General features: G+C 50.1%; 9 protein-coding genes across 9 annotated transcripts; 6 read left to right on the top strand and 3 right to left on the bottom strand.

The window, feature by feature from the left end:
• Positions 1-2,207: 2,207 nt before the first annotated feature.
• On the top strand, positions 2,208-4,022 carry A1O9_07141 (uncharacterized protein; the record flags this gene model as incomplete). Its single annotated transcript, XM_013404087.1, has 3 exons — positions 2,208-2,285; positions 2,336-2,643; positions 2,690-4,022. The coding sequence occupies 3 exons, from the start codon at positions 2,208-2,210 to the stop codon at positions 4,020-4,022; spliced, it is 1,719 nt and encodes a 572-aa protein (XP_013259541.1).
• Positions 4,023-4,706: 684 nt separating this feature from the next.
• On the top strand, positions 4,707-6,020 carry A1O9_07142 (uncharacterized protein; the record flags this gene model as incomplete). Its single annotated transcript, XM_013404088.1, has 2 exons — positions 4,707-5,068; positions 5,195-6,020. 2 exons carry the CDS (start codon positions 4,707-4,709, stop codon positions 6,018-6,020), a joined length of 1,188 nt encoding a protein of 395 aa, XP_013259542.1.
• An 851-nt stretch (positions 6,021-6,871) lies between these two features.
• A1O9_07143 (uncharacterized protein) lies at positions 6,872-8,688 on the bottom strand (the record flags this gene model as incomplete). Its single annotated transcript, XM_013404089.1, has 4 exons — positions 6,872-7,063; positions 7,145-7,456; positions 7,532-8,494; positions 8,548-8,688. 4 exons carry the CDS (start codon positions 8,686-8,688, stop codon positions 6,872-6,874), a joined length of 1,608 nt encoding a protein of 535 aa, XP_013259543.1.
• A 4,999-nt stretch (positions 8,689-13,687) lies between these two features.
• A1O9_07144 (uncharacterized protein) lies at positions 13,688-14,680 on the top strand (the record flags this gene model as incomplete). Its single annotated transcript, XM_013404090.1, has 1 exon — positions 13,688-14,680. The coding sequence occupies one exon, from the start codon at positions 13,688-13,690 to the stop codon at positions 14,678-14,680; it is 993 nt and encodes a 330-aa protein (XP_013259544.1).
• Positions 14,681-15,293: 613 nt separating this feature from the next.
• A1O9_07145 (uncharacterized protein) lies at positions 15,294-16,547 on the top strand (the record flags this gene model as incomplete). The annotated part of the gene is made up of 1 exon (XM_013404091.1): positions 15,294-16,547. The coding sequence occupies one exon, from the start codon at positions 15,294-15,296 to the stop codon at positions 16,545-16,547; it is 1,254 nt and encodes a 417-aa protein (XP_013259545.1).
• Positions 16,548-17,109: 562 nt separating this feature from the next.
• A1O9_07146 (pre-mRNA-splicing factor rse1) lies at positions 17,110-20,985 on the bottom strand (the record flags this gene model as incomplete). The annotated part of the gene is made up of 3 exons (XM_013404092.1): positions 17,110-18,427; positions 18,614-20,687; positions 20,742-20,985. 3 exons carry the CDS (start codon positions 20,983-20,985, stop codon positions 17,110-17,112), a joined length of 3,636 nt encoding a protein of 1,211 aa, XP_013259546.1.
• A 679-nt stretch (positions 20,986-21,664) lies between these two features.
• On the top strand, positions 21,665-22,747 carry A1O9_07147 (uncharacterized protein; the record flags this gene model as incomplete). Its single annotated transcript, XM_013404093.1, has 3 exons — positions 21,665-22,242; positions 22,302-22,577; positions 22,630-22,747. 3 exons carry the CDS (start codon positions 21,665-21,667, stop codon positions 22,745-22,747), a joined length of 972 nt encoding a protein of 323 aa, XP_013259547.1.
• Positions 22,748-23,357: 610 nt separating this feature from the next.
• On the top strand, positions 23,358-25,166 carry A1O9_07148 (uncharacterized protein; the record flags this gene model as incomplete). Its single annotated transcript, XM_013404094.1, has 1 exon — positions 23,358-25,166. The coding sequence occupies one exon, from the start codon at positions 23,358-23,360 to the stop codon at positions 25,164-25,166; it is 1,809 nt and encodes a 602-aa protein (XP_013259548.1).
• Positions 25,167-25,862: 696 nt separating this feature from the next.
• On the bottom strand, positions 25,863-26,879 carry A1O9_07149 (uncharacterized protein; the record flags this gene model as incomplete). Its single annotated transcript, XM_013404095.1, has 1 exon — positions 25,863-26,879. The coding sequence occupies one exon, from the start codon at positions 26,877-26,879 to the stop codon at positions 25,863-25,865; it is 1,017 nt and encodes a 338-aa protein (XP_013259549.1).
• Positions 26,880-27,190: the final 311 nt, after the last annotated feature.

Here is a 27,190-nt window from a genome sequence, read left to right on the forward strand (position 1 = left end):
CGCTGAAGAAGAGCTGGTGTACCAGAGCAGGCTGATGCTTTCAGGTCCTCCTCTTCATCTCGGGGTGTCTTGAGAACAGATCTAATGTCGGTCGCGTTAGTCTTTGGGGGGTCCACCAGCTTCAGGAAGCGATTGAGGTTGGAATTGAGGGAGGCTATTCTGAGACGGCTGTTCAGACTGTCGTCTGAGTTTGCCCGCTCCATAATGAAATGAAAGGTCCAAAATGAAAAGGACATAGAGAGGAGCGCGGGCGCCACAGCGGCAAGAACGATGCTCGATCAAGTTTGTTGCTGCTTGTTCCTGGCAAGAAACGCATGGCAATACTTCACTATGAATTTCGGGCATATCGACATCCCCAACCGCCTTGTATGCATGACTGATTGTCCAGCAGATCGACCAGATGAAAGCATTCACAACAGTACAGTACATCACTCACATTAAACAAGCTGGTTGCCTCCCCAGCCAGTCATTCACAGTATTCCTTGACGTAGCCTCTCTTTGAGCTTCCTACAAGAGCAAGCGTTCAGCGCTGCGAATCTGTTGCTAGATGAAACTACCACAACGCGACTTTCAGGTCCAAAAGTCCAATGGAGTTCACGACAATCTCGTGTTGAGGCTGCTCAGGCCGAGCAGACAATCAATCAGTCAGCGGCAGAGATGATCAAGGCCGGCCACATGTACAAAGGCTGCAAGACTTGTTTCTTTTAGCGATGATAAATATAGTAATTAATTGAGGATTCACAGTCAACCACTGTAGAGATTGATCTGGTCCAGGGAGTCTGTACCTTTGTAAGTCGTACCAATTGATGTTAATTGACAAGGTCGACCAAGCTGGAAATACATTTCTCCACTTCCGCTGTGGCTGGTTGCTATGGCTGGTGCTTGGTGTTGTGGCTGAGGAGGAAGCTCCCGCAGCCGAAGACCACCTGACTTGCGCGTTATGTGACTAATCCCAATGACGGTATCTCGTTGGGTGCTGGTCCTTCTCCTTCGACCACCCCCTTCAAGCTTACATATATCCATCGAAATCGGCTTGCGCTCGCTCTTGCTGAAAATGCTTTCTCACCGGCATAGCGCTTGACTAATCAGAGAAACATTCGAGTACTACCCAAAAGTTGAACAGGGATTGTTCCAAATGCGATCGTACATTCTAAAATAAATCCAAGCCAATTGCCACGGGGAACCACTCCTAAGCGATTCCCACTGAGGACCTTGCACTTGGCTTTGCCTATGTGAGCGTTTCGGTGTTTCTCAGCCGCGGAAGCGAGTGATCAGACCCTATGGAATTCCAGTGCAACTCGGCTGCACGATTACATACGATGCAGAGTTTCTCTCGCGTGTCATTCCATTTTCAGATATATGCGCTTCACCGCGCATCGCTAGAGAATTGCCAGAGATGACAAGTATGAATTACGCATAAAGGTGCGGTACAGGCGGTCAACCCGACGATTCGTGAGGCTGAGCCTGACGCCCAAGTCCATCATCTGCCACCCAACGCCTTGGAGGCCGACATGCCGGGACGATCCACATCCCTATCAATGAGAAGATCCACCGCCCACCAAGCCGAATCATAGCTGAGTCAAAACGTGCCTGATGGTCCCTCCGATCCCACCCACTCACTACCCTGGTCAGAAAGGCAAGTCCACGTCAACACGCTTTTGCACTCCGAATTCGTACTCATTCCAACAATATTTCCTTCCCCCACTCACGTCCTCTCGTGTTGAACCCGTGTCGGCTTCCTTGGGATCACCGCTGTTGCATCAAATTAGCATGTCTTCAGAGGATCCGAAGTTCAGAACTCACGATGGGTGTCATCTTCTAACTGGCTCTCTACCCGTCCACTCTAAAGGGACAACTCGTCCAAATATTTCCTTATCTCGTTTGTCCTCAAAATGTTCCATCAAGACTCCTCTGCGCACGTATGAGGAGTAGCTGACAGTATCGTACTTGAATGCTAATCTGACATAATAATATCCCTTGCTCCCGCATAGTTCCCGGGCCCTTCATTCCATTGCAATACACTAGGATTCGTTCAAATTGCCTCTCCTAGCCATTGCCACTTTTTGATCGGCCGGTATATCTACACACACGCAGGTTATGAGCACATTGTAGATATTTGACCATCAGGCCTATCTAACAAGCATACCAAACCTGAAATTTATTCTAGCATTCAACAGTGATCTTCTTGGGAGTGAGCACACCATACCATGACAACATCCCTTCCCTTGCAGCCTTGCTGGTTGCTCGATCTTCCTGGCGAGCTCAAGCTGAACATCATATCCCATGTAAGTACAGCGCGACTCATTTTCAAACGTCAAGGGCTGACCCTCGTTAGCTGGACAGACGCAGAGATCTCTACCACCTTTCTCGAACCTGTCGTATCCTCGAGGACGTGACTATGCGCCGCCTCTACCACAATGTGGATGTTGAAGTCCCTTCGAGATCAGCCAGAACCGTCGGATCGCGTGCTTTGCGGGCACCCGTGACCCAATCGATGCGAGATCTTACGGTCAGAAATGGTGCGATGATTCGAAAGAGAAACGATACACATATACGGAGGAGGCGGTCAGATGCAGGCACCGCGGAGGATTTTGTGCATGATATCTTAGATAAAGTACCTACAAATCAGCTGAAACGATTTGCGTGAGTTCTGCCAAACTCGAGTGCATGTAGGTGTTGACTATTACAGCTTCCTCCACCCAGCACCAATGCAGGCGCAGATGCTCGAAGTATTGACCCGGAGACACAACTATACATTGAAGCATCTGGCTTTCTACGAGTTAGAGTCATCACCACAAGGTAACCTCTCCCCGAAAACCTTGCAAAGCCTGGAGTGCCATAATATTAACGAAGGGGAATCCTTGGTGAGATTGCTTTGCGAGAATAAAGGTACACTAGAAAGGCTTCGGCTTGGCCAAGAGAGGCATCTGATTGATGAATACCATCGCAATAAGCTTGGTTTCCTCGAGAATTTGCCACAGCCACATGAAAGCTTCTTCACGTCCGCATATTCCTTGGACAACTTGCCTCGACTCCGGGAACTGAGTTTGCACGGGCTGTCTCTGGATATGCTTCGACCGGACTCGATCCCACAAGCCTTGTTTTTCTGCCAGCTTGAAAAACTGACTCTGGAATCCTGCCCGGGAAGCGCTGAGCTGCTTGAGTCAATTGCCGGGACGTTCCATTGGGTGTCGTCTTCTCCAGATGCACCGCGATCGCCAGCAGTCTCCCCATCATTGAAACACTTCTTCTTCCGCCACGAGCAGCCTACAAATGCACTGAAGGACTCTATGGTACGCTTCCTGGCCTCTTTCGTTGGTCTCGAGAGCCTTTCGCTGCTCTTTGAGAACGCAACGTTCCTCGAACGTCCTTCAGCACTCATTGCAGAGCATGGGCGGACGATCCGGACTTTGGTCCTAGAATCCCGAATCCAACCACGGGAACATTTAAGCATAGATACATCGCGTCCGTTCGGTGTCGGAGGCTACAGTCAAGATATCTGGGAAGAATCAATTAATGACATTGCCAGTCTTTGCCCCAACATTGTCGAGCTGGGCATTGGTTTCCCATGGAATAACGAGATCGTCCGCCTCCGAAGAACGCTCCTCCCGACACTCCAACATCTTCGAACAATTCATATTCGCAATTTCCCCGAGAATCAGGTATTCAGTCAGTTGGGCGACTACACCATCAAAGAATATGCAACCAAATTCGTCGAGTGGGTCTTCCCAGCACTGGTCGGACGAAACCGCCCTGCTCTGGAGCATCTCGCGATGGGGCCTACACTATATGAGAGTCGATGGAAAATGGGGCCGAATATTGCTTCTTCTGGTGCCGGCACGCAATCACAACAGCGTCAGCTCCCCGAATTCTTGCGCACTCATCATTTCGCACTCGACTGGGCGAAAACGAGGTTCGGACGCTGGAGTCCGCTCATCACACCAGTGAGTGAAAAGTTGATGGAGGAAATGTGCGACCGAAAGCCTCTAGCTGGAGTTTTTGAGCAGGTGTGGTTAAAATGAAAGACTGTTGTATCAAAACATTTGACAGAGTTGGTCTCAATGGGTTTCTTTCCCGGTTTAGAAGTGGGTGCGGGCTGGATAGATCATGATACCCTGGCGTACAGGGAAAGAACAGCGCAAGGCTAGCAGTCTTGCCAGGTAATGTCGTGACCGCAATAGCTCGGCGTGAATGAATTACTATACAGAGCAACCGAGAAGCAACAGTAATATTTGCGATTTTGGCCCTTCCTTCGCAGCCAGAGACATGACAGTATCGAGCCAAGGCTTGTCTATTTGTCGTTACCGAGCCTCTGACATCCAGGTCATCATTAAATACCTACGAGTACTCTTGACAATCAGTTCCACTTTCTAAACTTGATATGCTCAATACCGAGGCAGACATAATCTGCTGATCAGGGGGGTAGACAGTGCTCCCGGCAACGCGTGGGCTAGTTTGCGACTGACTCCTCGGCTGTCGGAAGGTTTGACACCCGCGTGTTCCGCTGCTAAGGGCAAACGACTCGAACATCTCGATGTATCTACGTATGTAATGTGTTGTGATCATTAACATTAAGGTCGAGTCTCACTCTGGCACACCTTGCCGGAACCCAAGACAGTTATTTAGGCCCCAATCGGCCCCTCAAATCATCACAACAATTCTAAAAATTAATCTGTCCAGACTTCCAGACGTTACTCCCATTGAATATGGCGTTGCTCACACTTTCTCGCGGCGCCGTCGCCGCCTTGATCGGCCTTGGGTTCGCATCTCTCCATCTCTTCGGCGAGTCCAACACACTGTTCCCAACGATCGTTGAGCATCGAGACAAGCATCTCCTTCCGACACATAACACATGGACCACAAAATCGTTTCCGACGAGTTTTACCGGCTATGATTCGCCAGATAGCTTGCTTTCAACGCTGCTCGTCTTCTTCTGGCCCATAGTTGATGGCGAGAACCCTGCTGCCAGCTTGATCGGCTTCGTCTTTGGCGCCCAAGGCGTCGCGTTTTGGACCGTGATGGTACTCGAGGGATTGAGGAATATGAACAGTGGGCGAGTAGTCTCCTTGTAAGTCATCTGCCCTCATCCCCAAATCCAATCTGGGATTGCAACCAGATAGTTGCCTGAAGACTTCTCCTGAAGACTTCTCCTGTGATGCCCAGCACACTGACCAGAATAAATGGGCGATTCTAGCACGACGGCCTGGGGCCTTCTCATCCAGGTGGTTGGCTTAGCCGTGATAGGACCAGTCTACCTGACTCTTTATCTCTTCACCTCGCCACTAATTATTTCGGCGAAAGCTCTCACGCCGTCAGATTTGGCGATCCCCGAGGGCCTCCTGACGGGGATTCCATTTGGGACGATCATTGGCCTGATTCTACCGACAGTCCTGATGTCGCTTCCTGCACCGAGCATGCTATCCGTTTCCTCTAAGATCACCGCCATCTTGGTTTGGCAGCCCTTCCCACTCTGGGTGACCGTGTACACGTTCATCTGGAAGGCAGTGTTCTGGCCAACGATCACTTATCAAAGCGAGGCCGATGCCCTCGCCAATCAGCTACCACTGCTCCGCCACGTCTACAAGTTCGCGCTGGCCATCAGTGTGCCAGCTCATCTCGCAACGATGACGCTCTCACTCTGCGCAGGCGTCTTCTGTCCTGGCATGTTCACTGTGTTTGCACAAAGCGAGCTCAACCCACTCAGCGTATTTATTCCGCCTAACCCGTTCTCCGACACCAAAGCCGCCACCGTCGCCGAGGGTGCCAAGTGGTTCCTTCAGTATGACTATAGTATTTTCGCAACAGCATTCCTCATCTGGGCTCTCGCGAGCCGCTATGCTAAACCCGTGGCAGGCGCGAGCCACGGCGACTCGAACTCTATCGGCATCGGCACGGTGTTGGACCTTGTTGGCAGAGTCGCCCTGCTTGGTCCGTTTGCCACGGCTTTGACCCTCATCTGGGACCGCGACGAGGCCGTCTTTGCTGGAGCAAGTGCCGTTTCCGCAAAGAAGAGCGCATAGACTTCTCCGACTAGGGACGAATGAGAGCTCTGGGGGAGTCAGGAAGCTCACAGGACTGCCGCAACTTTTTCTTCGCAACGCCAGTCTGCCGACCCTTTCCACATCCATCGCATCCCATCCCGCCTTGCCGCTTCGCTCAACCTCCGATAACTGTGTACGCGGGTTGAAAAGAGGAATATTACCACGACTGGTGAGGACAGCTCTGTGCACGACACCCGTTTTCTACCCACTACTGTGTGCGGAGAAAGACCATAATTACTTCTTCCAAAGGACAATTTACATGATTCCACGTCGATTCTCAGAGAATCATACAAGGAGACGCTACCGGAAGGCATGTATTTACCTCATGTAGATATATTCTCGTACTTCCTCCTATAATTATCATTTCCTCGCACTATAATCATCTGACTCGTTTCTAGGAGTGAGCAGGCTTGGCGGGACATTTTTCGGGGCAGTGTGTCACCTAAATTTGGTAATCGGAGTATGATCCACCAAGAGAGCATTCTGCATCCGTACTTGTGCATTGCTATGCATCTCTTGATTTGATGTCCCACGTTGTATGGTCAACTCGGTCAGCTCATCTGCAGAGTGTTTAAAGGGTTTGACATCTTTCGATGGCACTCGCCCGCGCAGGGTTTGACCCACAAAGGCCAATGGGCCCATGAGGGTCTAGAATCAAAGATCCCCCGTAAGACTTGAGTCCATAACACTCAAGGCCACCCCGGTCGGGGATGAGTTGAATCATGATCAGCAGCAGCAGCCAAAACAATCGTCGTAATCGGTGTCTCCCTCGTGTACGTCTCGCAGAGTCTCTTCTCTCATGTGAACAGGTCCTCCGCCAAGTACTATACTTAGATATGTGCCACAGCCGTCTCAGTGCCACCCTTGACATTCCTCTGCACCATTTCCTCATGGCTGGCCCGTTCCAAGACAATATCCTTTTCGAGCGCCGCGGAATCCTCCTGTGCCGCTGCTGCCACCGCTGCCACCGATCCAATGCATCGATATTGTCGGAATTTGCGTGCTGGGAGGCGTGCCTCGAACTAATTAAAATTTCCAAGTCAGTGGTTGTCTTCTAGGGCGGGGTCTGCTGGGGAATGGGAAAGGGGGGGGATGCAACATACCATCTCGTCTATCTCCTCGAACGTACGGTTCTGCACCTCAGGCAGGAAGAAGAATGTCCAGATGGCGCCGACCAGGCAGGACGGGAACCAGATGTAGCCGTATTTCGGACCCCAGTTGAGGGAGTCTGGGTTGATGAAGTAAGGGGCGGTAAATGTCGCGAGCCATGCGCCGAGGAAGCCGATGGACGTTGCCAGCCCGAAGGTGTAGCTTCGCAGTCTCTGAGATGGGAATTCGGCGCCGCAGAGCCAGGCATAGGTTGCCACCATGCCGTTGTAGCCGACGATGTAGACGACTGAGACCCCCACAATCACCTAGCAATTTCATCTGAGGTTAGCTATGTTGATCTGATACGACCTGAATGTTCTTTGGAAGGGCATCAAACTCACCTTTCCGGTAGAGGTACTTGGGCCTTTTTGTTGGTAAACAACCGCAATGATCAACTGGGTGATACCGCAGAGGGTCATTCCGACTGTAAGGAACACTCTCCTCCGACCCCACCGAGTGATGATGGCGCTGTTGATCAGGATGGCCACTACGCCCACTGCAACGAGGATACAGGCATTCTCGAAGGCGGAGCCAACTTGAGCCATCTCGAAGAAGTAGGTGCCATATGAGATCATATACATGGCGCCCGAGGCTGCTTGCAAACTAATGGCGGCACAGGAAAGAAGTGTCCGCCTGCGATCGACTGGATTTCGGAACATATCCATAAGATCAGCGCTTTGAGCAAGCGCTCTCTCGGCTTCGATGGCCGCGAGGATTTCGCTGACTTCCTGGTCGACGAGATCGGGGTACGGGCGGAGCCAATGGAGGGCTTTGCGACCTTTCTCGGTCTCGTTTCGAAGGAGATACCATCTTGGCGATTCGGGGATGAAGAACAAGCCGATGGACAAGAGGCCTGGCACGATGTAGATGATTCCAAGAGGGACGATGTAGGAGCTTCGTCCTCCAATCTTGACGGTGAAGTTGTCGACGATGGTCCCAACTAGAGTTCCAATGGATGTCCAGGACTGGAACAGACCAATGACGAGACCACGGTACCTTGCTGGAGCACATTCATTCAAGTACAATTGGGCGAAGGTCAAGTAGAGTCCATTGGCTGTACCGTTCAGTAGACGGGCGAAATATAATGCTCCAATGCCAGTGGTAGTCTGCATGATGATATTGGAAATGACGCACAGCAAGCTCGCAAGCCAGATAGATGCTTTCCGGCCAATGAATTTTGCAATCGGACCTCCACAGGCTGAGCTCGCGAAAGCACCCAAAATCATAAAGGATGAGATCAGCTGCTGCCTTGTGTGGGAAATGTTGTACCCGATCGGTGAGTCTGGGTCCTCGTGGCCAAATACCTGATAAAGCTTAGAACAATAAGTCCATGTGAGATACGATCAATTGCACAAACCGCAAGGAAGCCTGGCATTGCTTGAAGACCGCCAATGATCCCAAAATCGATCCCGTACTGGAACGGGCACATGCTGACCAACGTACATGCTGCAATACATTTCCAGTGGGCTTTGAGCCCTTGGTCACGTGAGTCGGTCATATCTGCTCTTCGCGGCACTTCAAGTGGAAAGCCGTTCTCCTGGCTGTCGAAGGAAGCTTCACAATATCAGGTGAGGTTGTGTGCAGAAGCCGATTCATGCGAAAGGAACAAAGATTATATCAGAGGACTGCAAACACAACACAGGAAGCTAATCCTGGCTCCATTAGGGGCGACTAGGGCGAACTGCCGGAGCCCGCGGTTTTTAGAGGCCAACCTGGCCCCACGTCGAGGTTCAGTGCCTGGTTCTTGGGTATATGATAGGCTCCGGCAAGCAGGCCCTGGGTCGAGGAGTGTCTCGTCCTGGAAATCTGTCTGGGGTAAAGCTGGAGGAAGCTATACCACAATCCGTCAATGACCCACCCTGAATTCAAAGTTGATCACAATGTTTCTCGCTTGGCAGTTGGCCATGGAGCTCCTATCGTTGCTTGTTCTCGACGCCAGACGTAGCCTCGTCCGTTCAATGACGGCCACGCTTCCCACGCCGGGATAACACCAGTCAGGCAACCTTGCAAGCACAGTGTCTGGGGTTCTGTTCACTCGATGCCCTGAAAGTGCTTGTCCAGACCAAGTGAGTCGCCTTGTGAGAGTGTTTGGGGCGCTGCGTCGTTGACCATCCGACTCTTAGTTTAGAGATCAGACATTAACAGTAGGCGAACATAAGAACTTGTACCATTCTAGATACGTTGCGGATTGTGATTCTCACTGTTAGGGTCAAAATTGGCGTGCTGCATGTTAGTCAGATGCCTTGATGTCTCCTCTACTCACCTTTACTCCGTACTCCATACTCCATACTCCATACTCCATACCGAGTGCTTCACTCCGCACCCGCGGCTGGAGTCCTGTGGACGGAGTACTCTCATGGACAGGCAACGGTCTAACTCATATTGGCATATGAGTCGAGCCGCAGCTTTAGTGCCCTTGGAGCATCCCTACAGAGTCCACTGGGGATATCTTTGATTGTTGGTGAATTTAGCCTCAGTATTAGCCCTACCCCTAGACGATGTTATCATCTCCGCATTTCCACCGCCGAACGCGGCATTATTCGGTCATTTGTTTGATTCCGGCCAGATGCGTCTGCGGGGAAATGGTCAGTTGATGGTTCTTTGACAGGGATTGTTCTCGGTCTTGTAGGTGTTGTATCTCATTGGGATACACTCTGTGGGAGGCACAAGGTGGCCACGTCGATCTTGGAATCTAGGCTTTTTACTGCAATTCATTTGCCAAAACGGGTCTAAGCCGCCACAACCGTCGACTTGTACTCATTGGGTTGCGTAGGTAACGCCCGAGCCCAATAACCAGCTGCCTGTGTTTCCATGAACATTGAGTCGCCTAGATGTTGATAACGCAGCAGGTAGTGTTAGGCGTACCCTTCGTACTGAGTACACATAATGGGGATCTGCACGGGCTCGGATCGAAACCAGATCATTCTGGGGTAAAGACCTGTGGCAAGTATCGGCACTCTCTGTCAAGCTTGATTTTGCTGGGGTTCCCCATCCATGCCGCCCGTCAGAGAGGTAGACAGAACCTCATACACTTTGCCCTCTAAAGCTTTGAGGCAAATGCCCCCCACGACCAAATCAAGGCAATGACTGCCGAGTCTTAGTATAGCATCTTTCCCGTCCGTGGGGCGCTCTCAGCCTGTCTGAGGATCTCTGAACATCGGTCTGCACGACATTATACTCTGCCAATCTGATATGGGCATTGAACAAGTCGACTGTAGTCTAGAGGCGATTCTGAGAAAGGGCCAGCAACGTCACAGCGTTCCCTTTGACCAAAATGCACGGCTGGCTGGCACTCCAGACCTCAAGTCGAAAAGATCCTCGATCCCCAGGACCACGGGCTCATTGGTCTTGAGTGAATTTCATATCATTCTAACAAAACCGGTTGGCGGTGTTCAAGTATCGGTAACCCGGCCGGCTGGCACACCTCCACTGCCGTCAGCAGAGATATGCACTCCAGCAACACTCAAAGACACAAATGGAGACGATGATAGGGCTTTCAAAATACTGTTCTATTTGTATGTTCATCCACACACAACAACAGTTGGGAATCGAGTCGCCAGAGGACTTCTGCAAAGGGATGACGCGACCGCACAGCATAAAGCCAATTGAGCTCCTCAGTTAGCACCGCAAAGCCAGGAAGAAACAATCAATCCTCTATGTGTCACCCAGGACTGCAGGATCATGCCATTAGCTGAATCTCGCAGCCTCACTAGGTAGCTATGTGAGTCCCAGGCGCGATTGCAGCATTCTGATAACGTTATGGTGCACTGTTCGATCAAACTAAAAGATCCCATCATCGCGCTTTCCAATGCTGGTTACAATATTCGCCGGAACGTGTTCAAAATCTCAGCACCACCCTAGAAAGGGTCAAAATACTATCTTGTTCTCACTCGGGATCGGCATCTGCACACTGCTAGTGCAATCTCAGATGCATTTTTTGCGCCTCCCTTGTGGTCTATCTCCCAGTCGTCGGGCGTAAGTCTGGTACCGACAAGAAGCTTCGGACATTCCGATAAAGACAGGGCCATATTTGCTTGGGCACGTAGGCTGCGTCAGAAAAAGTCATAAAGACTCTAGAAGCCGATTAGCAGGAACTGATTGAGTAAATGGCCTCAGTTCCATCACCCCAAATTCGGACAGTGGATATGATAGTAGAAGCCGTCAGTGACAGCCACGCCACGCACATCAATCGCGTGAACACTGCCTGGTGGGGTAGGACACATACCCATAAAGGTCATCCCTTCAACAGATATCATTACCCCATATTTGATAAGCATTGAGGGTCTCGGCGATGAAGTTCCGTCTCCTTTCGGATGTACTCCGTGTCATGGCATAACTTTCACAGCTGCCTGGGACAACTGACTCGAGCTCTCAATGCTACCTGATGATGGAATGTTGTGATCGCGTCTTCGGATCTGGCAATTGCAGAAGACGTGGTAAATGTGACGACTTGATTCTCAAGAGCCGGTCCTTGGTGCCGCAATTTCAGAATTTCCCCTCCTAATATTGTGATCAGTGAGGAAGGATGAGAACATATGAACGCTCAGCAAGCACAAAGAGCGGAGGGAATGATCTCATGTCACGCACCAAGGCGGGTCCCTTCCATGATGCTGCCGACAAGAATTGGTCTGGGCCCGAGGACATGGAGAGGTACAACCTGCCCAAAACGCTCAAAGTTCGAGCTCTGGATTGTTGCAAGATAACAGCAAATGATGAGATTCTCGTGATTAGTCTCAGTGCTCCAACTTTTCAACGCCTGAGCCCCTGTCCGATAGAAGCTTTGAAAGGAGTCAAGTAACTCGGTAGCAAACAAAAGAGACAGATTGGTGGTGTTGGTCGCAAGAATTCGCATTCGTACTACTGACGCCATAAATCACCTTCACAACAGCCCACTCTGGTTTCTCTTTCCCATTGCCCGCTGAACTTCACCAAAGCGTGTTCTTCCTACATCAAAAATCTAGTGAAGATATTAGTGAGCACATCTTCAAATCTTGGATTTGTGAGAGCACATTGCTCAAGCATTACATACCGCGTATATCCGTTTTAGAAAGGTATCCCCCAGGATGTCAGTGTCACTGTCACCACGGGACTGATGCCTCCGTATACGCAGGATTTTCCACAAACGTCTTTGAAGCCAACAAATTCTATGTTTTTTGAAACAACGAACTGCTTGCCGCCAACTGCTAACGTGACTACTGGAAGCTGAGATTGCTTAGCGTCCGCAGGATAAGCCCAACCCTGGTTGGTTTCATCGAACTTGGATCCAGGGATTGTTTTGTAGATGGCCTCAGAATTTGTCCTATTGCGTTGTTTTGGAGTTCCGAAGACAGAGGGCGTCGAAAGAGTGATGCCATCTTATATGAGACTCATTGTCGAGACAACCTGGGGATCGCATTGGCTACCTCACAATTGCCCAGAACCCATGCGTATGACTTGAGCCCAGACCTGCTACACAACGATTCTCGCAAACGGTTACTCTGCCGAGCGAAGACGTCGCTATTTCTGCTCAAGGTCAACGTTCAGGATAAAATTGGGAATCGATTTGCTCGTTCGGGCTTTGTGAATTCAAGTAGCGAAGATCTGGGAAGTGAGGCGGAAGTTCAGACTGAGGGAAGGCTGCAAGGCTTTTGTATTAGTGGTAAGCTCTGACAAGCAATGGTGAGGACTGTCTTGTCCAGCCTTCTCTCGTCCAAGCTTTGTGCGAGAACGACACTTGGTTTCAGACAGATTTGACGTGTACAGCCTTACTGAAAGAGGTGTAACGCAAGTTTAGTTTGACTGTTGTTAGATCTCGACAGTTCCGTTGGTAGGTCGTTTTAAAGACTCTCTATACACTCAGGCACTGGTCTGCCTTCGCTGACCTTGCGGGAAACTTGTTGCATGTGATGCTGTGGCCACAAACGGCAAATATATCAGATTTGGGAAGAAGCAAGATATGGAAAGCAAGGAGTGAGTCTGCTCCTAATACGTCTTTACCGACTTGGGACAAACGGGGCTCAGCTCACCAGGACGATTCTCGGTGCTTCGACATGCTTCGACATGCTTCGACAAGTCCTGTCCTATGAAAGTGACTCTTATTCTAAGGAGATCAATGTGTTCTCTATTGTGGTGAGGGCACACCATAAATTGCTTCAAAGGTCCTTAATAATTGTAGAAGCTCTAGAACATCCAGAAGGATGTTTTTTCCCCTTGATTTCCGACCTAACCCAGTTTATACATAGGCGGTTTTTCCATTGATTAATAAATCAAGGTTAGGATGCCGAGGCGGGACTCGGAGCTCGGGTACAATACTACCACCTGAAGCATCCCCGGAGTGATTCCGGTATATATTCAGAGACCCTGTGGCCTTTGAGCAGTTGGACGGATTGATTTCGGTTTAAAGGACACCTATTTATAACCCTTTGATGACTCCCTGGACGACGGCAGTGATCGTTGATTAAAGGGGTTCACTAAGCAGCGCGAGCATTCTCTCAGTAACCTGTTGCTGAGTTCTCGGGATGGACCTACACAGGCAGGCAATTTCCACCATCTCGCTTGGTTGGCACCCATCACACACCCTCGAATGGAAGATTGCCGCCGCTCAGGCAGCAGGCTTCCAAGGCGTGGAGATGTTCATCACTGATCTCGACATATATGCAAGATCACATGGACAATCTCGCATTGACGCAGCTCGCGAAATCCAGCAGCTATGCGCAGAGCACAGCATTGAAATCCTGTGTCTTGCTTCATTCGACAATTTTGAGGGTCAATCTACGCCACTCGCTGACAGACTTGTGACGGCGAAGGAGTGGTTGGCATTGGCGAAAGCGCTAGGCACAGGTATCATCCAGATTCCGAGCAACGATAGTAAAGATGCGATCGGTGACGAAACCGTCATCGTCGGCGAGCTACAAGCGATCTCAGACCTAGGCTTACAGCAACAGCCCCCTGTATCTTTCGCTTACGAGGCTCTCGGCTGGGGGACACATGTAGCTGACTGGGAGGAGTCGCTACGGATTGTGCAACTGGTTGATCGGCCTAACTTTGGACTTTGTCTCGACACTTATCACGTCCTAGCCCGTTTATGGGCCGATCCAAGATGTGCGTCCGGCTTCAGGGCTGGCGGGAATGCTGCTTTAAGGGATTCGATCCAACGATTCCACGCCCATTGTCCAAAGGAGAAGATCATCTACGTCCAACTCAGCGATGCCGAGAAACTTTCACCACCTATTCTCCCGGGCCATCCTGCTTATCACGACCAGAAAGATGGGCCTCATTTATGGTGCATGTATGCAAGGCTGTTTCCCCTGGAGAGCGAAAAAGGGGCCTACCTGCCCATTGAGGAAATTGCACGTGCGTGGCTCATTGACAGCAAATGGACTGGATGGGTCAGCATGGAGGTTTTCCATCGCGACATGAAGGCGGAGAGTGCCGATCCTGAGCATTGGGCTGCCAGAGGCCGACAGTCCTGGGAGAAGCTGAAGAGCGTCCTTGGGAAGAATTCAACCTAGATTTTCCAGGACACAAGGCAGCTAGGTTGTTCTCTTCTGGGACCTGATCTCAGTGCTGAGCATCAGAGCTCTGCGCTTCTCCCCGGTTGGCAGATCCCTGTTACCAGGTTCGGGGAATATGGTGATGTACCTCTCCTGTAACGGCCTCACGGAATACGACTTACGTTACGCCTGGAATACGAACATCAAGCCCGGAGTATTTCCGGGAGTGCTTCCCCGCACCCGAGGCAATATTTACCTAATTACGATCTTGCTTGTGCTGACCTCCAACCAACCCCCCACCACCGTCGTCGCACCCAAGACACCAAAGGTACAATAGCTAACTGCGGCTTTTCTGATTTATGACTACTGCTTCAGCTGCGGGTTTCGGACTTCTCTTGATCCTCTCTGCGTTCTCAAAGGCTACATAGAACGCCCTTTGACGATTTCATCGAACCACTAACATTCTTCTGCAGATACTGCCCGTAGCACGTCATACCGGTAGACCAAAATTCAAATACTTGAAGCGTTGTTCTCCGCCCTTTACCAGCAGTCTGCGTCTCTTCCTTACTTTCTCAACTAAGAGTAATCAATCAACCGGGTGTTAGCCAACGGAACCAGACGAACAGGAAAAATGTCCTCCAAACTCAAAATCGGAGTTTCTCAATCCCACACTCTGGCCACGCTCCAAGCTACACTGTCGTCCCTCCGGGAAACGACACAGCAAGCGGCGCAGAAGGGGATCTCTATCCTCTTGTTCCCAGAAGCGTACCTGGGCGGGTACCCACGGACGTGTAGCTTCGGGGCGGCAGTTGGGGCTCGGACCGACCATGGACGAGACCAATTCCTCGCGTACAGCAAGTCGGCGGTCGATCTCGGGGACACGCCTAATGGGGCTGGGGACGACTGGATTGAGAACAGGTTGCCGGTGAACAAGGAGACGGGGAGGCGAGGGGACGGCACACGCGAATTCCTCGAGGACGTTGCACGCGAGACTGGGGTGTTTATCGTGACGGGCGCTGTGGAGAAGGCCGGTGGGAGCTTGTATTGCGCGGCGCTATACGTTGATCCGGCGCGTGGTGTCATCGGGAAGAGGAGGAAGGTGATGCCGACGGGCTCGGAGCGCCTCGTGTGGGCGCAGGGCCAGCCGTCGACGTTGAAGGCTGTGGTCGCAAACATCAAGGGCGTCAGGATCGTCATGGGCTGCGCCATCTGCTGGGAGAATTACATGCCGCTCCTCCGCTACGCCATCTACAGCCAGGGCGTCAACCTTTGGCTCGCACCAACTGCCGACCCACGCGATACGTGGGAGAGTCTGATGAAGACGGTCGCAAGCGAGGGCCGATGTTTCGTCCTCAGCGCGAATCAGGCTATCAAGAGGAAGAGCCTCCCAGAGTGGATCACGGGTGTAAAGGGACAAGAAGCTACGAACAATGAAAGTCATAGCCTATCAAACGGGACATCAACAGCTGGAAGCTTTGCCACAGCAGGCCGTCGCCGATCCATGTCGACGAGGACGGAAGAGAATCACGAGATTACCTGGCGCTGCAAGGATGGTGCGATTGATGAGGAGTCAATGGTCTACGGAGCAGATTCCTCTTCCGCCATAGTTGATGCAAAATCAGCTACTACACCCAAGGCCGCAGGTCGGTCCACTGCTGATGAAGGCGAACAGTTTGTCTCCGCCGGCGGCTCGTGTATCGTCAATCCGCTCGGCAAGACGCTCGTGGGCCCGATTTGGGAGAAAGAGCACGAATTAATATACACCGAGGTTGATTTCGATGACTGTGAGCGTGGACACCTGGATTTCGACGCCGTTGGCCACTACTCACGACCCGATGCGTTCAAGCTGACCGTTGAAGGATTGGACCTCAACCCATTACCCTGAGGGTGGCCTTTCCATTGACTTTTGGCCAAAACAAAATTTGTCCTCAGCCACAGTATTGCACAGGAACTGCAGAAAGTCGTAGTCTTAGGCTTGTGTATGGCATAAATGTAGGAAATGAGCAGTGTTGTCTTGCCGTATAAATTACGATGGTCCACCATTTTTGGGATCTAGACAAGAGAACTGGGTGAAATCGTACTCAAAGATCGGCAAGTTTATTCTCGTCTCGTGCGTAAACCAGTGCATATGCACCACGGTAGCATCCAGCTCAAGATCAATCGACTGAGGAAGACGTATTGACCGAGCGAGGTAAGAGACATCCTGTGTACAATAAAACAAGAAGGGAGATGAACCGGGTCAAGAACGGGAACGTTGAAGAGTTGTGGAACAGATGGTATTTGTTCTCCTTCTCTACAAGCATGAGCTTTATTCTGCTCTGCATTCTTGCTTCTTTCAGCAGTTAGCGACGACCGCTAAGGTATCGTTCGAAATGTGGCCGTCAATTAACAGTAAAAAACACGATCTTGTGAGCCCTTCTAATGCCCTTGCTTGGGATATCATTACCTTAATACGCCACGCGTGTTCTCATATCCGAAAGCTTGCGTTCTATTTCTCGTACCGATCGGTCAAGCTCACCAGCTATTTGTAGTTTCTTGTCGTTAGATAACAAGTAGAACGTCTCGCATAGATCACCATCGATCGTGCCTTTCGAGGGAGCATAATAGGATCGGTAGATGAGATGGTCTCTGCCTAACAGGGGCGGATTGCCATTGTTAGAGGCAAGCTGCATCTCAAGTGACTGGAAGAAGTCGACATCTTCTCGGCTAACAAATGGGACGAGCATGCCAAGGGTGCCTTGCAAGCCTGTCCAAAATATAACATCTCGCCCGCCGGCTACCAGGTTGGTCTTGTGAATGCTGGTTGGGATATCACCAGGGAAATAGTGTGTCACCAAGCCAAGTCGGTTCGGCGCACCACTGAGATATTGCCGCTCGTGTGTCAAATGAGCTCCAGAACCATCCTCGTCTGCTTCTTCAGATGCCTTGGCCGGACATCTTAAGAGCCAGAGATTGCCAAACTTGTCGCCGCCAGCAACTGTTTCATAGTCAACCATAGCAGAACAAGTTGTCCAACGGGCAATGACATCGTCGGCGAAAGGTATCAATTTGTTCTCCTGGAACTTGTACACAACGTACGTAATGCTGTCCTGGACGTCACCAACGACAATTCGGCTTCCTTGGGTTTGAAGAGTCACAATAAGATTCGGACTGGCTTGCGCCTGGCATTTCCGAAGCATTTGCTTCATTCCGAGATCATATATTCTCAAGTCAGATCCAATGCCAGCAAGGAGTCGACCTTGGAATGCAAGGAGAGCGGTAGGAGGATGCTCAACTTTGGTCTTGTGAATGAATTCAAGCTCCTTTCCATCTTCGTGGAAACGATAGACATGCAAGAATCCTCCTGAATAGCTTCGAGGACTGACGACCAAGTCTTTTGCTGTGCCCACAACTAAGAATGCTTCATCATCTTGGCCAGAAAAGGAAGCGATTGCAATGCTCGTAGCACATTCGTTGTCTTCGAAATCGGAAGTGAACACGACTGACTTCGCATGTACGGGATCTATAACTTGGATGCATGAAGCCCAGTGTCCTGTTCCTCGAGGATGCCCAAACTCTTCAGGTGGTAGGATGACGGCATCGCCGTTAATTGCAGTGGATTCTGCAAGCAACTTGGCTCTGGTAGCAGGCGCAAGCACGTTATTATCGGCTTCGATGACATAAAATAGTGGCTGGTTAGGATGCTTGACAAACTTCTTGGGGGTATAAGGCAAGGGAATGTTATGTTGTATGGGGTTCCGTGACAAGTCTTCAACTGTAAAAATCCTAAGAAGCTGAGTCAGTAAAGATCAAAGCATTACAGGGCGAAGATTTGTGCATGTGGTTTTTTTTTTTTTCAGAAGGAACAATTGGAATTTAAAATTTCTTTCCGCATCAATCGTGGATTCTCAGAAAGAGTAACGATGTAGGCTCATCACGTGGATTTGGAGGACGTTGGGATAGGTAACTCACCTCAGGTTCTGGCCCTGTATGCCAACCATTCCCTCCAGGCACTGTTCGCTCGTAAAGTTCCAGACGTACTGAAGACCAACATAATCGAGAGGTGTTAGCATAAAGCCATTTGTTTGGGTATCCGTGTACCCCAGCCATGATCGAGAGCTGAGAGCCATCACAGCAGCCTGACCGTTAACTGAAACTCGGAAGAGCTTGGCCGGTTTGACCCCTAAAAAGCGTGACCGGGTATCAGACAATTCTCCGGTGATCTCATCCAGAACTGTTCGCAGGTATACACCGGAGTATAGACCGATATGTAGATAAAGAGTGCTTCCTCCGGAGGTAGAATCCGCCATCGCCATAATTGAGAGTGAAGACGGTGCAGATGTCAGGGCCTGCACTGACTTGCTTTCTAGAGTGGAATTTGGATCAAGGCTGAGAATTCTGACGGTAGAATCGTCACAGCCAACGGCCAGAAACGAGCTCCTGACTCTGCCCTCTGGGACATCTCCCAGACTGAGACTGGTTACAGTGCCATTCATCTCAGCCCGTTCCTCGTATTCGGCAAGAGATCCATCGGTATCGAGCTCGAAGTAGACAATTTCACCTGAGCTGAGCGCAACGGCAATCTGCCGCTCGTTGGTCGTTGCAGCCACGATGGACCGGTGCTGAGGTGCCGGCCACTCATTTACTCGTTTGTCAGCTCTTATATGTCGGATACCTCGAGGGTGAACTTGCACCAGACTATCTTCTCCTAAAAGCTGTACTGCCAGAGTAGGTGCAGTGGAAAGGAAGCCGGTATCAGTCACTTCCTCCACTGTTTCACCGATGCTTAATACAAGAGTCCCGGTGCGAAATGACAACACAATGTAGGCATCGTATTCGTCCTCTCTAGTCGTTTTCGTCGTCCATACAGCTTCCGGTCTGTCTGGAAGCTCAGATTCGACAATCTCAGTGACTGACAAGCCATGCTTGAGTGTCTTGAAACTACTTCTAGCTCCAGCGCCACATATGGCGTAAATTTGAGGTGCGTCTTCATCCAAAAGGTTTGCAACTTTACTGTCCATCAAAGGGTTTGCGGAGTCGACACTCTGTACCAGGTTCAGATTCGACAAGGGGCGAGGATGGAAATAGGCTGGTTGATAGTCTTGAAGTGGATCTGCGGGATAGTCATCGCTAGAGAATTCGGTCTCGTCATCATCGTCACCAAGCTTCTCAAATTGATAGAAATGGTGATTTCCATTCTCGGCGGCCACAAACAGGAAACCACTCTTCAGAATATGAAGGCTATTGGCGGTGGGTACCGTGTCAAAGTACTTGATTTTCAGGGACTGGACTTCTCCAGTTGGCTTGCCATCGTCATCTTCGACCATCTCGATAGTCACCTTAAAGAGATCACCATCCTCGGTCTGAAGCAGGAGGAAGAATTGACCTTTCATCTTGTGCATTACCCCAGCCACAATGTTTCTTTTGCGGTCGGGATTCTCAAGAATACCTCTCCTCCTCGGGATTGGAACACGATGTGCATCTTGGTTTGAATGACGGTATGTAATGTTGTCTTCAGAACAAACAAGCACTCCACTCGGACCATCGGAACCTCCAGGCACTTGGAAGAGTTTTGCGGCGCCCCTTGCGACGGGCTCAGCCCACTGGCGAACCACATGGTTGAGTCCGAGGTCCAATTCGTAGAACACCAGGAGCTTTTCCACTTCCTCCATAGCCTGCCCACTTGGGTCTTGATCAACTTCTGTGTAGTCTACCTCGAGTGCGGCAAATATGGGATTCTCGTATCCGACGTCGAGGGCGATGCAGTCAAAGACCAGGGTCGAGGGCTTGTGAGCTTCCAAAGGAGAGGAGATGGTGAGCTCGGCCTGAGCATTTCGATTGAGGACGTAGACCAGTTTGTTCTTCTCCACCGAGGCAATGAGACATGCTCTGCCCTTGGGATCTACTGCCAAATACTGGCCGGGGATTACTCTGCGGATGCCAGACTTGCCAAAAGTCTCTAGGTGGACACGGTTGAAGCGGTTTTGGTCACGGAGGTATTCGAGAATGGTGATGCGCCCAGAATCTGAGCCAACAATAACGTAGTCTGGATATATCATCAGTATGCTTACGCTGAACATGTGGCAGGGTATGGACTGACCTTTGCTACTACCAGCAAGTCGGAATGCTGCTAAGGTTCTAATAATACCAAAACAGTCTTGTGTAAAGATGGGGGAGAGTTTCCCCTGGGTAGGGTCGGGTCTGTGGATGGTGAGCTTCGAACCAGAAGCTGTGATTATTTGTTGCTCTTTTGTACCAGCAAATTGACCGAGAACAGCTTGAGTAATGGCTGAAGGCGGCTGTATAGTCAAGCTATACATGAACATAGAACTCGTTGTCGCCATTTTGAATGCGATCGAGGATGGTGGTTGTGCTATGACAGAAAATTGAGCTCACAGCGTCATGGCTGAAGCTAGGAAAGAATGAGGTCTTAGGTGACACTCTTTGGAGGTATTTGAACGATATTCAGTCAACCTGCCGTCGAGGTTGAATAAAGATGACTCGCAGGCGTCAGTACGACTGCATTTCGAGTTTCGGTTACGGGACAAAAAGTTCGAGATGTGCCAAGACTGTTCTAACCCAGATAAGTAGAATTCTTTTCCCCAAGTCGACGCGTTTCGGGACTTTCGTGACGCCGCTTTGTAAGTGGATAGACACAACTTACGCTGCATACCAGGTCGACTCTAACCTTCCAAGCTACATACATCGGCAGGGTTTCATGCTGTAGCCTGCAGGTACCTTTCTTGAGAGTCTTATCTCCGATCTTTAGCATCAATATCCTCTTGGGATTTTACCATGAGAAACCAAAGTCTTGACTTGATGCCACAGACAGCAGGAGTTAGATAGCGTTGCTTCGGCCGGACGAAATCCCGGATGTCTCTATCCCACACCATTCGTGCATAGTCTCACTGGCGGAGGAAATACCGGACATCTTGCACAGTATAAAGCGTTGCATTCGATAAGGACTGGCTGTATCACAGATTCAGCTCCTCGAAATCATACCAAGTGTACAAGCATCGCAGAATGGGTCTGTTGCACGACCTACTGACCCAGTTCAACCCGGTTCCCCACCCGACGTATGATTTCTCCGGGAAAACAATCATCGTTACTGGTGCTAATACCGGGATTGGAAAGGAAGCAGTAAAGCACTTCCTCCGCCTCAACGCCAGCAGAGTTGTTGGAACAGCAAGGACACTTTCAAAATGCGAAGAAACTCTTGCAGCGGTTGAGTCCGCAACACCTGACAAAGGAAGAATAGAAATATGGGAGCTCGAATACGGGAGCTATGCTTCAGTGCTCTCATTCTGCTCAAGGGTCGCAAAACTGGATCGTGTTGACAACATCATTCTCAATGCAGGGGTTGCTACTAGGGATTATGAAGTTCTCGAACGGCATGAAAGGCATATCACTGTCAATGTCATCAGCACTACACTTTTAGCGGCCCTACTGCTTCCAGTTCTTCAAAGGAGTGCGGAGAGGTTCAAGATTAATCCTATGCTCACAATTACAGGATCAAAGATCTATGCATGGTCAAAGTTCCCAGAGCGTGAGGCATCGAATATGATTGAAGCATTAAACTCCTCGAGAGACATGTCAGAAAGGTACAGCTCAGAACAATTCATTACAACATTATCACTGAAACATGTCATCTGTGCGGCAGATACCAGGTCACCAAACTGTTACAACTTTTTGCTGTGCTGGAAATCGCCGAGCGGGTATCCCAACGATACCCGGCTATCATCGTCAATACAGTTAGTCCTGGCTTTGTCCAGACAGACCTCATGCGAGATGCCAAAGGATTTGAGAAGTTTACGCTCATGGCCGTGCTAAAGGTTCTCGCCTGGACATCGGAACAGGGTGGCAGGACTTTAGTTGAGTCTGCTGTTAGAGAGTCAGATAGCCACGGTGTCATGCTCAGCGAAGGAAGACTCAAATTGTAAGTCAGATCACAATGCAATTCGAGGTGGCAAAACTAATGCTTTAGTCAGACCACACGTGGAGCCCTGGATACTCGCAGAGAAAGGCTGCAAGATTCAGAAACAACTTTGGGTTGAGCTTTCTGTTATTATTGAGGCTATTCAACCAGGGGCCTTGACTACTTTGTGATCTCCAAGAGCTTCCAAGCTGCCTTACTTTACTCCGCGAAGAGCCGGCTTTAAGAACTCATGTCCGGACAACCCGGACGAAAGTCTGGAGATCGTCAGCACGAGCGAGATTAGTATCTAATGCTAAGGAAAGAGTTCAAATCGCCAATCTAAATAGTAATCTATTATATGATAATTTCTGCCTAACACAGCATTTGGTGTCAACTGAAAGGCCAGAATTGTGTGTGTTGAGTGCCTCCGTCTTGCCTGGTTCGCACTCCATTGAACATTCTCGGATGGACGCTTCAGCCACTTCTAGAAGGATTCGAAAGGGGACAAAGAGCTGCATAGAATGTAAGTGCATACTGTCCTTTTGTCGTTTTAATTCTTCCAAAGCTCAGCCGTTCAAAAGCTTTGCTTTGAGCTCACTCCATCTAAATTAACCCATCAAAGGTCGACGACGTAAGACGAAATGCATCTTCAGAAACACCAACCCGTCAAAGTGTGACGAGTGTTATTCTAGGGGATTAACTTGCAGGGCTCAGGGACGAGTCAGTGCTGGCATCACCGATGCAGAATCGCCAGAACAACAACCATACAGCTTGCGCCAGAGAGTTTCGTTTCTCGAGGATATGGTTAAGACTCTCATGCGCCAAAATGCGTACAAAGAGGCTACCAGGACACCATCTTCGCCAGTAGCTGGGCTTGCTTATGAGGATGTTCAGTTTAGCGAAGCTGCCACTGCTGCTTCGACATCACTTGACCTTAATGCTGCACCGCTACCGAACAAAGGGCCAATTCTCAGCCTCTTCCACAACGACATCATGACTCAATCGGCGTCTGGAAACAACGTCCCTGTTTCGACACTCAAAGGGGAGAATACATGTTGCCATCTAAGGCGGCTGCTTCCTGCTTCAGAAGAGGTCGATGCGATTCTTGTTGCGAGCACCGATCTTTGGTCCGACTGGTTTTCGCACTTTCCAGAGTTATGGTGTGAAACCAAGGTAGATGACTTGAGAGCCGACTTTTGGCGGCGAATTGCGTCGTCTCAGCCTGTGGAGGTAGCAAAAATGCTCATCTTCCTTCTCATTACCATCGACAACGTTCCGATACAATCTCTTAACTCTCGAAGTAATACCAGGGAACAAAGAAACTCCATCATCGCCGAGATTGAACGCTTGGTGGTACAAGACATTGAATTCGCAAGGACCGTGCCTGGCACAGAATGTATGGCACTATTGGCCAAGTATTTGGTCAAGCTCGGGCATCTATTAAGCGCATGGCACCTGATCCGTCGAACAATTGAGTATGCCATATTGTTTGGCATGCACATGCCTCGCTGTAATGCATTGGCTGGGTCTAGGCGAGATAACCTTGCACTGTGGACTTCCCTGTGTCACTATGACGCCTACGTGAGTCTTATCCTTGGATTCCCGTACTGCGCACTTAGTGCACATGTTGCAAGGCAGCCAAATGTTACATTGGATGGAAAGACGGATTACGCGCATATCTTTTTCCTCGGTGTGACGACAATCATGCGACAGATCATCACTCGCAATCAGACCGATTCGAACGATCTTCTCGAAACCTTAAAAATTGATCAAGAGTTGGACAGACTAGCTGCCCAGAGCCCAGCCGGGTGGTGGCATCTCGACCTTGACCCGGCACACTCGAACAAGACGGCCGGCAGCCGCTTCATCATTCAAATGCAGCATCATTTCATCCGAGCATTACTGTACCTGCCATTCGTCCTCGAAGAACCGCTAAATCCAAAACAGAGATTCTGTTACGACACGGCGGTTGAGTCAGCTCGATCTTTGGTAAACTCTTACCGAATACTTCGCGGAAGCGTGGGACTTATCCCCTATCTCGGGATCCTCGCTGATTTCCAAGTCTTCACGATGGCGATCTTATTGATTGTTCATAACACCCGCCGAGAAAACAAATGCGGGCCTGATCGTCGACGAGGAGACTTGAAAGATTGGGATCTTATAACGGAAGTCGCCAACATACTTCATTCAATAGCCCGAGCCTCAGAGGAGAATGTTGCAATGCAGGGTTCCACAATGCTGTCAAAGTTGCTCGAAGTTCGAAAGGAGACAGGGTCGGATGGAGGCTTGCTTGGACAAGGGAGGTCATGCAAGATCACCATTCCCTGTTTTGGCACGATCACAATTTCCCTGGGAAAAGAACTTCACCATGAACTTCCAGGACACCTTAGCGATGGTCCGGCGCAAGCTGAAGGCCTGGCAATCCAAGAAAGCAACGAGTATGAATCCGGCCAACAGGCTCAAGGACTCCTGACCGAAATCGAGAATCTGATTACGATCCCTTCCGTGGGATTCAGCGGAGACTTCGAGGAAGTATTGCCGAATAGCATTTTCGAATATGAACCACGCTTTGATCTTGACAGTGGATGGGATCTGAACTTTTTCGACTGAGTGTTTTCTGACTATCGGTATTTGGTGCCCTATCGTAATCCATTCATGAATGATAACGACGAGCTAGTGAGCAAGAACCAGAAGGGTATGCTACTTCATAACATAATTACTCGCGTACGGAGTACGGAGTAGATAAGCAGACTGACATTGGAAGAAGACGCTGACCACCACTCAGGTAAGCGCCTCCGAGTCCTCCGTATTCCACATGGGTGCCGAGGAAGGCAAGGTACTATTCTCCGCGATATCAGTTCAGGTATGTGCCAAGGGGCTCTCGTACATACATACGGAGTACCCCGTACTACGGGATCACCCAGTCTCCCAGAATAGCAACCTAATTATAGTAGGTAACTAGGTAACCTGAAGTTAGGCCAAAGTTTGATCTGACATATTACTCATTAGTGCATGGTATTCTCGAGAGTTGTTTCATCCTTCATGTTTCGAAGATCCCCACTCACACAACACTCACAACGCCCCCAACCACGGAGTATGGCGTACAAACTGAATGTTTGCTCAGTGTTCGACAACGAGTTGCTTCGGACTAGTGGTTGAGACGTCGGCTGGCTTCAAATACAGGAAACTAGAAGTCGGGTTCTTGGGCACAGTCCGTGAAATACAGTATGCACTCCTTTCTGAGTCCGACACCATCGCCTGGTGGGAACCCACCCGTCTTTGGCCCCTAGGTGGGCTGTACGCTCATCAAAAATCAGTATGCTGTACATGCCAGTCTCCTCCTAACACGGCACATTTCCCACCGCTCAAGCCCCTGGCCCGATAGCAGAGACCCTCTGACTCGATGCCGTCCCAGCCGTCTTTTCTCCATCGCGTGCCCACAACAAACTGGTGCGGAAAGTTCAAACCCCGCCAAATGAGTGAGGCTCGCAGGTAGAGAATGGTTGCGCCAACAGTGTCTAGGTCGACAAGATCATCGTCGGTAGTGCCAACGATCAACTTGTCGACATGATATTGACCTTGAGTCTTTAACTCTCCCCGGTTGATCTCTTTCTGATCCAGATCCCAGCCTCGTGGTCCTTTTCTGGTCCCGCGCCATGCATTGCGATCATAGTCCTCCGCTCCATCTCGCGAACATCTCGCAGTGATGATACCGATGTCATCACGTTCCTCAATATGCTGCAGCATCCGCTTCGTAATGCCATCGTCGAGGTAAAAGATATCAGCATCGACCCAGAGGATATGTGCTTCTTCACCTAGGGTCTTGAGCATGAGATAGTTGCGCAGAGTGGCCATCTCAGCGCGGCGGACTGCCTGTACTTCATCGTCGTGGCGATGATCCCGGTCAACTGTCGGTCCTTGATGGTAACCTGGGTGAAAGAATATGTCGACTTTGGCGAAAGGATACTGCGAGGTGGCAGATTTGTATTTATTGTACTCATCTATTGAGCTCGTGAGAAGGCCAAGCGAAACAGTCTCGACATTGTGCTGTGTAGGAACGATTTTCAGGAAGTCATCGATAGTCCGAGTCCATCTAAGTCGATTGCGACCCCAGGAGGCTTCATCATGGGTGAGGGATAGCCAAAGAAGGTCAGATGTCGCATTTTTCCTGCGCCGAGTGTAGCGTGTGACATTGAAGTTATCTCTCGTCTCTTCTTCAACTATATCGGTCGAATTTCGCTGCACAGAGGGGATCTGTACAGTGATTGGGAGACCGATACGCTCCGACAATCGAGTCGGTGGCTGGATAACTTCGCAAAACATATCAGGAAGCGAGACGTAGTAGCGACTTCGACTTACTTACAGAGAAACGTTATACCCACCAACAACAGGAATGCTGAGCTTATTGCAGCACGACGCTTCAGGCTGCTTTGCATTGGGGGGATTTGGTCATCGATCCAAGCATAATGGTGGACGAAGTAGTGGTAGAAGGAAAACTTCAGATATTTGTCGCGAGGTCCTGACGATGACTTCACACAAGCAACACGGTCCTGTCAATGATAGTTAACGGGAAGACGATGGCCCCTTATGTGACTTACTAGCTGTGGCGGAGCATATGTGTCGCGCCCAGCAAG

The sequence above is a fragment of the Exophiala aquamarina genome (genome assembly GCF_000709125.1).
Source record: "Exophiala aquamarina CBS 119918 chromosome Unknown aczIA-supercont1.5, whole genome shotgun sequence".
Classification (NCBI taxonomy): domain Eukaryota; kingdom Fungi; phylum Ascomycota; class Eurotiomycetes; order Chaetothyriales; family Herpotrichiellaceae; genus Exophiala; species Exophiala aquamarina.